The sequence below is a fragment of the Callospermophilus lateralis genome, chromosome 4 (assembly GCF_048772815.1).
Source record: "Callospermophilus lateralis isolate mCalLat2 chromosome 4, mCalLat2.hap1, whole genome shotgun sequence".
Classification (NCBI taxonomy): Eukaryota; Metazoa; Chordata; class Mammalia; order Rodentia; family Sciuridae; genus Callospermophilus; species Callospermophilus lateralis.
Window position 1 is genome coordinate 94289156 of NC_135308.1, and position 14742 is coordinate 94303897.

At 36.8% G+C, this 14742-nt stretch overlaps 1 protein-coding gene across 1 annotated transcript; it reads right to left on the reverse strand.

Annotated features, from left to right (window-relative positions):
• Nucleotides 1–1717: 1717 nt before the first annotated feature.
• On the reverse strand, nt 1718–8674 carry Mansc4 (MANSC domain containing 4). Its single transcript, XM_076852735.1, has 3 exons — nt 8446–8674; nt 5140–5274; nt 1718–2394 (listed from the first exon to the last, which is right to left on the reverse strand). The coding sequence occupies exons 1-3, from the start codon at nt 8672–8674 to the stop codon at nt 1718–1720; spliced, it is 1041 nt and encodes a 346-aa protein (XP_076708850.1).
• Between the last annotated feature and the right edge of the window lie 6068 nt (nt 8675–14742).

The window sequence follows — 14742 nt, forward strand, 5'->3', positions numbered from 1 at the left end:
TAATATTATGATGATATCTATTATTATGAATCATTAGCAAGTTCAGGTAAATTGATTACATTTAAAAATCAGATTTCTGGGGCTGAGGATTTGGCTTAGTTAGTAGAGTACTTGCCTTGCATGCACAAGGCCCTGGGTTCAATCCCCAGGCCTCACACACAGGCACACACACTCACAAGAAAAAAAAAAAATCAGATTTCTATTTGTAGTTGATATTCCACTGATAAGAGATTTTGTATTCTTTTTTTTATTAAAAGAAATATTCATTCTCTTTTTCACTCATTAACAATGCTGGAGAAAGAAACATCTTTTAAGCCATTGGACAGTTTATTTTAACACCTGAGAAAACAGTAGTTTTTTATTAATCTTGTAATAGGATGTTCCCTTATCCTTTATGCTTATTGACTATCTTTCAGGATTAAGATGAAGGGCCTAAAGATTAAGATCATTAGAGACTTGAATTACAGTATTCTATATTTAAGAATCTGAGTGTAGCTTGGTGTGGTGGTACACACCTGTAATCCCAGTGGCTTGGGAAGCTGAGGCAGGAGGATCACCAGTTCAAAGCCAGCCTCAGCAACTTAGGCCCTGAGCAACTCAGTGAGACCTGTGTCTAAATAAAACACAAAAAGGGCTGAGGATGTGGTTCAGTGGTTCAATCCCTGATACCAAAAAATAAACTAAATTTGAAAAATTTAGTGTTTAGAAGTAGGAATAAATCTGGTTTGACATTTAGACAGAGCTGAAATACCTAGAAATAGTATTTCCACCTGGGAAAAACAACGGTTTTATTGTTTTTCTTTGGTCTTTTTGTTTAGTGTGTGTGTGTGTGTGTGTGTGAGGATTGAACCCATGTCTTTGCACATACTAGGCAAATGCTCTCATATACCTAGGAAAACAATGTGTACAAGCAAAGGATATAAAATAAAACTCCCAAATTTTGTTCAACAGAATAAAGGAGCTCAAAACCATACTTACTGAAAGATATCTCAGCTTTAGAAAATAAAATTAGGATTAGGATTGAGAAGGATCAATCAATTAAACATTAAAGAAGGAAATATTTGCTTGTGGATTAATAACAATAATAGTGTGTTTTGGTTAAGCCACTAAATGATTTTATTACCACATGTGACAGTAATTTGACCTCAACTTTGAGATAAATCTGATGATATTTTCTTCTTGGCGTCCTTTTTTTCATGTTAATTGGAAAAAATAGGTTCTTAGTCTATTGGTGATTTTGAGCATGGGCTTTTGAATCAGACTGCCTATGTTTTAACTAAGTCCTGACCCTGATACTTACTAGCTATGTGACTTTAGCCAAAATGCTCACTCTCTCTTCACCTAAGCTTCCTTAGCTGTAAGATACAATAGTAATAGTATAATAATAGCATAATATTGGGCAACAATGACGGTTAATAATAGTTTATCTAACAGAGTTTCAAGGATCCAGTTAGTTCATATCCCTAAACCACTGAGAACTTTATCTCCTACACGGTAGTAAATAACAACTCTAGGAGTCAGACTTTTGGAACTGTGGCAGAGGGACCACTACTCAACAATTGAAAATAATCAAGAAAGCAGTTATGTTTAGTAAACATTTTCCTTTTTAGAAATAGGAGTGACCATCCTGTATAATTATATTTTTTAATTCAACTTCCCTTGTCTTACAGAAAACTGAAAATTATTACCTTTAAAGCTTACAATCTCACAACATCTTTTAAGAGTTGTCTTTTAGCATATTATATTTTTTACTTTGCTTGGATCCTGACTTTCGCTGTCCTGGTTTATACTGGCCCTGATGCTTTCGACAGCATCTGGTTGCCAGGATGACCATACAACAGCAAAGAAAGAGGACAGAGGTGCATAAGGCCACAGAAGCCAGCCAGGTCTTTGAAGTCATAGGTGCCCCATTAAGTGTCTCCTCTTCATTTTCAGATGTCTGGTTTCTGCTGTTGTACCCCTTGGTTTTATTTAGTAATTGCTTGCTACTGTTGAGTCGGGATGGAATAGGCATAAGAGAAAGCTTTGTGTCGATGGGCACAAAGAAAGGAGAAACAGTCTGATTGTCTGGATCACTGATTAAGTCAGTGCTTGGTGACACCATATTTACCTTGGTGGTAATGGAGTCATTCAGGGAAATGAACCTTGCCCAAAGATCTGTTGTTAATTCCTTGGAATAACCAGTACTGTTTGTGTTTACAACCAAATCTTGATGTGGGGCTGATGATGGAGCCTCTGTTGATGGCAACATACGGTTTATCCTGGTAGTTTGTTGTTTATTATCTAAATTCATAGCTTTTAGAATCCTTAGTCTATCCCACCTATCAGATGAAGAACGGGTGTTTAGATATGTGGGAGGTGATTGCTCAAAAACCAGCAAATCTGGATCCATACCTGAAAGATAAATAAAATACATTAATTCAAAGAGAAAACCTTAAGCACAAATTGGAGAAAACTGGTTGGGTTTTGCCACGATGAATTATTGAACTAAGCTAAGTTCAACCATTGCAAACTCCTAAAAAGCTTAGCAATATACTAGCTTCATTTTAATTTATCTTAACTTCCAGGACATTTTCTGCTATGGACAAATTCAGCTACACCCAAGAAGGTTTTGCACAATAATAGTGTTAGTAGAAAGCTGCAGAAACAGTAACCCTGTGAGCTGTGATAGAACATTTTAAAATAAATTGATAAAATAGGATCATAATTCAAAATCAAGAGTAAAGCCTCAAATCTCATCCCTTTCCAATCCTTGAGGGTCCTGCTTTTAGTATTTCCTCTTTTGCATACTAACTCCTTTTCCTCTGACTTCAGGCATGCTCAAATCCTCTGCTTCTTTAGAGAGGAAGAAAAAAGCTCAATAGCTTTCTGACGGTCTCTGTTAAGAGACTACATGGTGGGTCTGTCTGTCTGTCTGTTTCTCTCTCTGAAATCATGCCAACATCCATCTCCTTCTTTGTTTTGCTTCTGTAGTCTTCTTAACATTCCTCACTATTCTGTCAAAATAATGTTTCTAAGGCAATCATTTCTCTTGGTTTTTTGGTCCTAGAGATAGAACCCAGGGGCACATTACCACTCAGCTCTATCTTCAGCCCTTTTTATATTTTTGTTTTGAGAACAACTTAATGAGAACCTTCTCACTAAGTTGGCCAGGCTGGCCTTGAGCTTGCAATCCTCCTGTCTCACCCTCCTGAGTAGCTGGGATTATACGTGTGTACTACCGTGCCTGGCTTTCATTTATCATTTCTTGGTTACTTGCATCTCATTGCTTTGGCTGCTCTCTGGTCCTCAGTAATGCTGAGGATCCTCTTGAAATTCTTCTCCCATGACTCGCTAGACTCCAGACCCCCTCACATTTGCCCCAGGCTCCCTGCTTCTCAATTTTACTGTTTTGCTCTCTTCTTGTTCCTAACTGGCTGTATAGTTTCTACATTCTCAGTCCTTGGCCTTAAGTTCTGCTACCTTGACTGCTTTCTTATCACCCTCCCTCCCCCCACACACAAGAAAATTGTCCCCATCTGCCACTACAACATTGATGACACTGGAATCTATATCACCAATTTTTTCCTCTTTCTTGAGTTCTGGCCTTGTCTCTCCAATGTCTTCCACCTGCACACCTTGTGTCGACTTAACTGAATAAGCCCAAAGCTAACATCATTACATCTGCCTCCTTATCTCAGTCAGTGGCATTATTATTCTTCCATTCCCCAAACTGGAGTCTGCACTGGAGTGATTTCTGACTCCTTCATTTCCTTCATTCAAAAGATAACTAAGGCTAGACACAGTGTCACATGCCTATGATCGCAAGTTTGAGGCTGGCCTGGGCAACTTAGACCACATCTCACAATAAAAAAATAAAAATTGCTGGAGATACAGCTTAGCGGTAGAGTGAAAGTGTCCCTGGATTTAATCCCAGGTACAAGAAAGAGAAAGGAAGGGAGAAAGTGTGAAGAAAAAGAAAGAAAGGCAAAAAGATAAGTCCAGTTCACTCTGTTTCCAAAGAAATTCCAATATTCTGGTAATCATCCCTCCTTTCTATGGCAACTATAATTACCTTGCCCAGATCTTATGCCTCTCTGACCAAATTTTCTTTCTCTTTTTTTTTATACTGGGGAGGTATATCACCAGTCCCTTTTATTTTTTATTTTGAGACAGGATCTTGCTAGGTTGCTAAGGCTAGCTTCACACTTGGGACTAGACTTTCTGCCTTGTGCCTTGCATGTAATTTTCCTAGACTAAGGTCATCAGACTTACCATTTTAATTATGCTGTTTCCTCATTAAATGTCTTTATCAATTCCCTATTTCTGAAAAATCCCTTCCAAAACACTACTCTGTCCATAGCCCTTTGGCTAACTGACCCCACCCTCTCTAGATAGCCATATTTTCACTGCCACTTCAAATGTCACCATACAGTAAATACTCCAGTTTTCTTACTTTCCTATGATGTGATACAGAATTCGTTTTGCTTCCTCCTGGCCTTTTCCAAGGACTCCCCACCACCACCTGCTGAATAAAATAGCTCTCATTAGTCTGCCCTTTTTGGAGCCTTTGTAATGAGGCAGTATCAAATATTTTTGTACTTAGTTATATCTTTTACACTAATTGGAAGACTTGTCACATCAACAAGATTATAAGGAACTTGAAGGCAAAGATATGGCCACAGTTTTCTACAATGTTGAACCCAGCCTGGAGCATTACGTTTTCAATGAATACAAATACCCCCTTTGTATCTTGATGACAAAACATTTTCTTCAGAATCCTTGTATGCAGTGTCTATAAACCTCAAAGCTGCCATTTATTATTTTCTTTGTTTCTTAGCATCACCCTTTGCCACTATAGTAGAAATGCCTAATTTGGCTCTTGTTGCGAGTTCTTGAAATACATGAAATACAACGCGTTAGCTTTTGTTCCATTGCATATAACTTATTATTGTCTGGAACGAATTCATCCCTGTTGAATGTGCCAAACTAAAGGGAATTTCCTTCCAGTTTTCTGCCCTGAATATCCAAACCATTTCCAGGCAGAGTTCACTGGAAAATAATGATTTAGGGACGTAACACAGAGCTATTGCCAGGATATATGCTTCTACTAGAGTATTACCAACATTCTTCAAAAGTTCTGAAATATATCATCATTACCATCTGTTATGTTGTACAAAATGGTACTGGTCCCAGGCTCTAATATGCAGCTCTCCAAGATTGGACAGTGGATATGTAGGCAGTTGACATTGTCATGAATAGGATCATAGAAGAAGATAGCCAAATTACAGGAAACTGAAAAGGAAAGAGACAAAGTACATCTGTAGAAGGTCTTGATTTCCATCAGTTTGATGATCTCCGAATAACTTACATTTCTTTCAGAAATACTAGATTAACACTATATTGCAGAACTATATTCAGACTTTTTTTTGTACTAGAGATTGAACTCAGGGGAACTTAACATTGAGCCACATCCCTAGCCCTTTTTATTTCTTTTTATTTTTTATTTTAGAGGTCTTGCTAAGTTGCTTAGGGCCTCACTAAGTTGCTGAGGCTGACTTTTTTCTTTTTTGGGTTCTGGTCTGAGAGAACTTTATTTACATAAACAGGTGGTAGAATATTTTTACAAATGTTTTAATTTGTCCTAATTCATTATACATGATAGTAGAGCTGAGGCTGGCTTTGAACTCCTGCTTCAGACTCCAGAATCCCTAGGTTTACAGGTGTGTGCCACCATACTTAGTTTATGTTCACACATTTCACAGAACATTATGAATTACTGTGATGGCATTTATGAATATTTAAAAATGCCTTTTGAAAGGAAAACATCCCTTAATTTTCTCTAAGTAATCTTTCACACATTCCATTCCAGTTGGATGTCTAGAATCATTATTTTCTAGTCTCATCTTTTGTATTCATGAAAAATTTAATTGGCTACAAAAATCTCTGGGGACTTATATTGGTTTCTGGGTGCAATGACCTTATAGAATGCTAAGGTGCTGAGGCCCACCAGAGAGAGAAATAGGAAAATAAAGGAAAAAATTCTGTAACCTAAGAAGAGGGAGTAACAGGAAGGGCAAAAGAATAATGATATTACTGGGAGAAGCCAAATGATAGAAAAGCAGCAGGCCAAGTGACACTGACTACAGGTGTGCACTAGCCCTGTGTGCAAAAAAAATTGTATCCAAGGAAAAGCCTAATCAGTGTCAATTAGAGTGGCAGGCCATGGATATGCAGCAGCATTGGCACACAGATTGTAGTGATGGAGCACATCACTTGCTCATGCTGTCTCCCCTTTTCTAATCAAATTTGTTCCTCAAAAATGTGCTATTTTCTGGAAAACCTGAAGTCAGATTTGTTGGATGCAAATCTTCAGTCTATCTATCTTCCCTAAAATGCAACAGATTTTTGCTTTTGCTCCAGGGTAGTCATAACCATGTGAAAAATTGGTTGGCCAAGAGGTATCAAATTATTTAATAAAATTAGACTAGAGAGGGGCAGTTTATGGTTACCAGACCCCACAGCACGTCTTAGCTGTGGAATCGCTGCTGGTAGAAGCTGCATCACTTCTGTGTAAGGTTAACTATAAGGAGCGGCATCTCCACCATTACTTCTGGGACACCCTCAGCTTTCTGCATCCTTTATTTTTCCAGAAGAAGAAAGAATAGGACAAAAGTTAATGAATAATACATTGCTAATACATTACAGATTATAAGTATAATCTCTAAGGACTGTGAGGTAAAGTTTTAAGGGAAAGGTATTAAAAAATTCAAATTTAAGACATTTAAATTTCTGACAAGAAAGTAGTTTATGCTGTAGAGAACAGTTTTTAAAGATTTTTTTTATACTCCTGGTGTACATTTCAGAGTCCCATTTCTGAGCATGATTGTGGCAGGTGAAATTTCTGGCTTCTAGCTAAAATCTGGGATATGCCTTCCTGCCCTTTCCTGTTCTGAAGGAAGAAAGTCACAATGTGGAAACTACAGAGGCTCTAAGATTGTGGAATTGTCCTAGATCTACAATAGCCCTGATAATACAGGGGCCACAGGCCTTGGGAATTCATGCCTTGGGAAATTTCAGAAAATGTACATCCCCTCCCGTCCCCCATTTCCCCTCAGTGGTGGCTTATGAGAGTTAGAAGCATCTGGAAGGTAGAAATTTGGATAAACTGTCATTTTTAAAAGAACTCCCCTTTATTAAATTAATTGCTTTCTTTGTGCCTTATTAACATTTTCCCTTTTTCTTTTGTGCTTCAGGGGATTGACCCAGGGGTATTCTACCAAGGAGCAACATCTTTGTTTGAATTTTAGGTTTTGAGATAGGATCTCATTAAATTGCCCAAGCTGGACTTGAACTTTTGATCCAGCTGTCTCAACTTCCCAGGTTATTAGGCTTATAGGCATGTGCTGCCAAGCTGGCTGTGCCTGATCAGCTTTTGAGGACTTGGCCTGTGACATTTGCTCACATTGCTGTTCCTTGATGATCTGATAATACTCTCCAATTAGCTCCAAGTTTCATTTCAGACATCTTACAGGCATAATTGGGTCAGTGAGATTGGTGAGGGTACTGAATCATGGTTAAAAAAAAAAAAAAAGTGTGAAATGAAAGGTACGCAGCTCAGCGGTAGTGTGTGTCTAGTTTGCAAGAAGCCCTACGCTATATCCCCAGTACTGAAAAAGAAAAAAAAAAAAAAAAAAAAAAAGTGAAACAATGAAGGGAATTATTTTAGTACTGTTTTGCTTTTGTTGTTTCTTTCCAAGTAGGTTTAAAATCATGGGGGAAATGAAAAATAAATGAAAGAAATCTTTAGGCAATTGCAACTTAAAATTCTGCAACAATGAAATGCTTTCCTGATTGAAAGCCTGTATCATATCATAGCCATGATGTTTATACCCAGATTCCATATCACAGAGAAAAAAATCCATTAGAAAATTTGGAAAGTATGATTGTTATTATTTGATATTTAACAAAATATTTCAAAACATGCTCTAAATTCTGTATTCAATACATCCCACATTTGTCAATCCAAGCAAGCCCATTTCAGAAATCTGCTATGGTACTACTATCACCAAAAGGCATTTTGAAAAGGAAATTAATGTGAACATTTTTGAAATCATATATGTTACATTTTGGGCTATAAAAATAGTAATCCTGATGGAAATATTTTCACTTAGCACTTTTTTGAAGAAAAGAGGATTTTGTTTCTTTTATATTCTATAGCATTCTGGGACCTTACTAGATTTGTAAATTGAGCCTGCTCTGGCTCATCCTGCAAAGCCAGTCTGGTAGCTCTCTTTCTTTCTGCTAGCTTGCTCTCAGGTTCTCTGTCTCCCCCATCTCTCATCCCGCAGAATCTTCTCTGGTCCTTTTTACCTCTTCACTGGCCTTTTGCCTAAGACTCCTGACTTAGGTCTTCATTCTTGGGCATTCCCTCCTATTTTGCTCAAGTGTTTTATTAATACTCACCATCTTTCCTAAGACAGCAGCTCCTACTGCACTTCTGGCCAGTGCTCTCAGAATAATATTTCAAGAACTGGGCTCCCAGCTTCTGAGACTCTTCCAAATCAATTTGAAGACCTGGGAAGCGGCGGATCCAGCAGTCTCTGTAAAAAACAGTGGGTGAGCAGAGAGAGTCTGATGTCCATCCCATGCTTAGGAGCAGTATCACGTCGGCTGCCACCACTGCCACATGCATTTCTCTTCGCTGTGAAGAGAGACTTGATTTCCGGACAGAGTTTAAAACTGACCATTAGGTTTTAAGCTCTAAATCTTCTGGGCTCTGAGTAAGGGTAAGCATCCTTGGGACCTTTTTGGAGAGTCATTTTGTAGAAAAAGGAGGCTGTCCTTTGCACATTGGTTTTTCTTTTGTTTCTTCTCACCTGAGCCCCAGGTGAACTTGGAATTTATGGGAGTTCTTTCCAAACTCTTTTCAGGCTATTCCAATCTTCTGTCCCTTTGCCACTTGAAGACGTAGGTTCTCTCCTCTGCTTTTCTTCATTCTCTGAAAGCAAAGAGCCACAGACACCTTTTACTAGGTAAATATAAAGACAAGTGGAAATCCTAGTCAACTCTTTCTGAGGAAAACAATAATTCAGTAGCTCAAAATCAGATAAAGGAAAGATCTGTTTCACCGGAAATAAGACATTATTTTGTGAGGTCTTCTTTATGGCTTTTAAGGAACTTGTGACTTTGGATTTTTTTTTTTTTATCAGCTCTTTATTTCTTTGAATTTAAATCTGGTGTCCGCTAGAAAAAGTTTGTACATTGTCTAAGTTGTTTTGTTTTGTTTTTTATCTAAAAATCCTTAAAAGTAAATAAAATATTAAAATAAAAATTTTATTTTGGAATAATTGTAAGACCATTGAACATAGATCCTGGACCCTCTTTGAGCCCAGTAATTTTTTTGTAAAGTGCAGTCATAAGGGGTTGGGGTGTTGTTCAGCAGTAGAGTGCTCACCTCACATGTGCAAGACCCTGGGTTCGATCCTCAGTGCCACAAAAAAATAAATAAGTGAAATAAAGGTAAAAAAAAAAAAATTCTCTCCACTTAAAAAAAAAAAAAAAAGGACAGTCAATAAGATTTCTTCTAAAGATTCAGCCATTAGAAAGTGTTCATAATGTACATGGAATACAACACCCTTTGAAGTGTATAGTGTCCAACCAAGAATAATTGTAATTTATGGTAAAAATTGTGAAGAGGTTTAAGAAGAGAATCACAGTTCTCTTTTTTGTTTTCTGATGTTCACATTTGCAAATTATAAAATGGGTGACAGCTTTATGAAGTACATACAGAAAGGCATAGCATCTCTGAAACAAAGTAGTTGCTGTAGAATACACATTTCAATGGTTTTAAATATCTAAATAGTAACAGAAATACTTCAACTGCAGTGTCCAAACATTTGAGACTGCAGTGAACAATGGCTTCCTGGGTATATGATAGTTATGGGTTCTTTATCTCAATCATGATAATTAATCATGTCCAAGCTAACAAATTAGTTTAAATCAAGAAATTGCTGCTTTCTTCTTTCCATTTTTATATAAAGCAGTGCTTCTGGCATGAAGTACTGCTACTTTAAAAAGGAAAAGGTGAAACTAAACTTCCTGATCTTTGATCTGTGTTTCTTTCAGACCTTTTTGCACAATAACTTATTTACCTCATTAACCTACTTGACCCCAAAATGTTAACATTATTCAAATTTTCATCTCTCCACATGTTTTCTAATTATAGATAGCCTACTTATATCTTTAACTTTTTAGAAACATATTAATGGGGAAAATGAAGAAGAAAACATTTAAGACTGAACAACTTTAAAAATCATTTGACTTGATTTGGAGGAAAATGATATCACACATTAACTCCTAACTTTGCATAAGCCACATGAAATACACTAAAAATAACTATCTTATTCTAATAACTTCTTACAGAAAGAAAGTTTCAGTTGCTTACCTGCTAACAGATTGTTCCACCTGTTCTGAGGGGAGAGGGAAAATAGATTTTCTAATGGCAAAGCAAGGGACAAATGAGTAACAAAAAAATCACTCCCTGTTTTTCATGAAATTCCATAGTTATTTCTATTAAGAACTGCCTCAGGACATAACTGGAAACTCTACTTTCTAACTTTGTGACCTCCAAATCTTTTAGTTACATTAAATGCAGTCTTTTGTGTTTGATATATAATTCCTTAAAGTTCTCTTGTTCCCTGCAGGGCTAATGGAACAATCCACAATTGTTAAAGCTGGCAAATGACATTTGAACGAAGATCAAAGTTTCATATTAAAGGATTTATAAGTTCCAATGCCAAAACGAGATTTTTATTTTTAAAAACACATTTGTGTGTGTGTGTGTGTGTGTGTGTGTGTGTGTGTGTGTGTTTGCATAAATATTAAGTCTGGGAGTGAGTAACTTCTTCAGGCTAAGTATTCTGAAAAGGAAAGATAGAAACTGGACTGCAGAGATTAGGATGGGAGGACAGTCCACAATACTCTCAAAACTTGTTTATGTGGGACAAAATTGCAGAAACTAGGGAGCAACTGCAACTTTGAATCCAATTGGTATATAGCTTTTATTACAAATCTTACCAATTGTCCAGAACAATTACACTATTACAATGCGATGATACATTATAATTATTTCCAATAGGATGCTCTTGAGAGGGGCTGGGAAATTAGATTCGTATCTCAAAAAGCACTTAATTTCTGCCAACAGAATGATTCAGTTGCTCTGGTACGGGGACCAGGATTTTTGTTTTTAGAAGTACCCCAGTTGATTTCCTATGATGTTTAGAAAACACTGATCTAGATGACTGAAATAAATGGAAGTTTATAGGAGGATGCTCATTTTGAATTAAGTAGTGTCATTTTAAGAACATGTACTTCCTTCATCTTATCTAAATCACCCCATGTTTCCATGAAAGAAGGACATTTCCATTTTGCCTGTTTAAAAAAGAAAGAAAGAAAGAAAATTATTCTAGGAACACTGGAGGGACCAAAAGAAAAAACAAAACAACAACAAAAAAAACACCAACAAAAAAACAGAGAAGAATGGGGTACAGTGACACAGGTCTGAAATCCTAGCAGCTCAGAAGCTGAGGTAGGAGGATTACATGTTTTAAGCCAGCCTCAGAAACTTAGCCAGACCCTGTCTCAAAATAAAAATAAAAAGGACTGGAGATGTGGCTCAGTGGTTAAAGCACCCTTGAATTCAATCCCTGATTGATTTTTTAGTAGTGAAGTAAAAAGCATGTATTTACTATATTCAAAAGACATTTGAAAAACAGTAAATATTTCACCCTTAAAGTTGTGAATTATTTATTTATTTAACATTTTTATTTCATTAAATTATATTTAAGGGGTTGGGGATATAGTTCAGTTGTTTGAGTGCTGGCCTAGCATGTACAAGGCCCTGGGTTCAATCCCCAGCATCACCAAAAAAAAAAAAAAAAAAAAGGTATTTAAAGATGAATCCTGAGGAATAGAAATATGTCATTAATTTTTCTTTAATTGTTTTGGCTTTTACTAAATTGATGCATAGTCACTTTAAGAATTCAAGCCATATAGAAACATGTGAAAATAAATAAAAACCTTTAAATATCTTGTTATCTTAACATCTTGATAAACATCTTTCTGGACATATCTATTAAAATCATATATGTATATAAATACATAATATACATATATGGGTAGTTTTACATAAAATAATTTTATATAAATTAAATTGCAGATTTTTTTTAATGGTACTGGGAATTGAGCCCAGAGACTTTCATACTAGGCTAGTGTTCTACCAATGAGCCACATTCTTATTACCTTTATTTTTTAAATTTGAGATAGTTTCTCACTAAGTTGCCTAGCTAGCCTCAAACTTGAGAACCTACTACCTTAGCCTCCTGAGTCACTGGGATTAAAGGTGTGTGCCATCATGCCTGGCCTACAGAACATATTTTTAAAAAACCTAATGTAGTAGGCTGGGGCTGGGGTTCAGTGGTAGCACACTTGCCTGGCATATGTGAGGCACTGGGTTCGATTCTTAGCACCACATACAAATAAATAAAATAAAGGTCTATCAACTACTAAATTTTTTTTAAAAAAATCTATTGTAAAATTATGTTTTTTAGTGCCTTTAAAGAATGATCTACATTGAAGTTATAATGGTTATATGACGTTTCTTTTCGTTCTTTCCTTTTGTTTTTTCTTGTGCTGGATATTGAACCCAAGGATGTTCTAATTCTGTGCTATATTCCCAGACGTTTCAATTTTTATTTTCAGATAGGGTCTCACTAAGTTGCCCAAGCTGACCTCAAACTTGGAGTCCTCCTGCCTTGGCCTCACAAGCAACTGGGATTACAATCATGTGCTACCACTTTACCTTTTTTGTTATTTTTGTTTTGTTTTTTATTTTATTTTTGTAGTGCTGGGAATCAAACCCAGAATCTTCAACACGCTAGGCAAGCACTCTACCACTGAGCCATAGCCCAGCCCCCAGTAACACCAAAAGTTACTCTGCACCACAGCTTTCTCAGCTGTAAAATATCCTCCAAATGGTATTGTAATCCACAAAGATCACTTAACAACAGTGCCTGGCACATAATAAACACTCAGTAAATCTTAGCTACTATTATTATTATACATTGTGTTGGTTTCCAATTTTTTATTACTAAAAGCAATACCATGATTAAATTAAAAGGCATATTCTCTACAAATTCTTAAATAAACTGCCTGTGTTTGATCATTACTTTGGTCTTTTATAAAACACAGTGATGAAAAGTATTTGAAATGAATTATAGTTTCAACAAAGGCCAGTCTTTATTGTTCAATGATCAGTCAATAACTGACCTATATAATTATACCTCTAGTTATATAAAAATATTTTATAAAATCTAGAAATAATATTTTTAGGTCTTTTTAAAATAAAGGTTTCACAATTCTAGCTTAACAGAAAACTTATTATGTGGTTTGTTGAAATGATTGATCTTTTAAGATGCTCCCAGTCCTAAATGATGTTATTGTCATGTTGGGGACCAAAAGGCTTGCAGGATCAGTGTCCAGTGTTGTCAGACTAACACCTCAGATTCCCTGTCCAACCTGATCTAGCCCTGATAATATTACTGTGCTTGAATGTGCTTCATTCATTGAGTGTGATTTTTCAGTCTGCTTAAAAAGGCAAGAAAATACCAGTCTGAGGCATATCTATGACAGCTGGGAAACAAAAGCATCTATTCGTGAAAGATTCTAAAGAGTCAGAGGAGAGTCTAAGAGCTCATTCTTGGGGCTGACTCACTGATCCTGCATTGTCTTTGAATGAGGCACAAATCAATCCCAAGTCCAAGTCCCTTTGATACAGGGTCTCCCAGCCAAAGACCCCCACCTAATGCTGAATAGTGGATGTTGCACTTTATCTTCCCAAAGACTCTGCTAAATCCTTGGTCACTTACCTGGCGCTCACCGCAAAACCCCACCATACCCAAGGATGTCTCACTGCTATCTCACTGAGAATGGAAGTGTGAGGCCAGTGTGACAATGGAGTTTTATCAGTAATGATTTCCAGGCCAGGTGAAACAAGGGGAAGTGTTCAATAGACCCGAGAAAGAAACCTAACAAAACAAGTCCTAGATCCATATTTGGTTCTTCTGTTTTTATCAAGGAAGCCAGAATCTACTAGAATTTTTCCAGTCCCTTATTCCTGGTGTACAGAAAATAAACAATGATAACACCTTGCCATGAAGCAGCTAAACTACACATTCAGAAGCACAGAGGTAGTGTTTTGAAAGAATTTCATGTTTTACCAGGATGACTTTTTTTTTCTCTCTGGTTTTTAACCCTTCTTCCCCTTCCCCACATAAAATGCTTATTGGCATAGTAGGATGCATCTTCAGTTTGAAGTAGGGGAATTTTATCTATGAAGAAGATGTTATTTAACAACTTGTTACTCAAAAAGAAAGCTGAAGTTTATAGTGTGATAAATAAATGTGGGCTGGGGATGTAGTTCAGCAGTAAAATGAATGCTGCCTGAGGACCAGGGTTTGAACCCCAGCACTCCCCCCCCCCAACACACACACATACAGAATTAATTTTTAAAAAATACTGCTGGGTGCAGTGGCACACACCTGTAATCCCAGAGATTCAGGAGACTGAGGTAAGAGGATCTAAAGTTGAGACCAGTCTCAGCAACTTAGCCAGACCCTGACTCAAAATAAAAAAGTAGCTGGACATGGTGGCACATGCCTAAAATCTCAGCAGCTCCGGAGGCTGCAGCAGGAGGATTGCGAG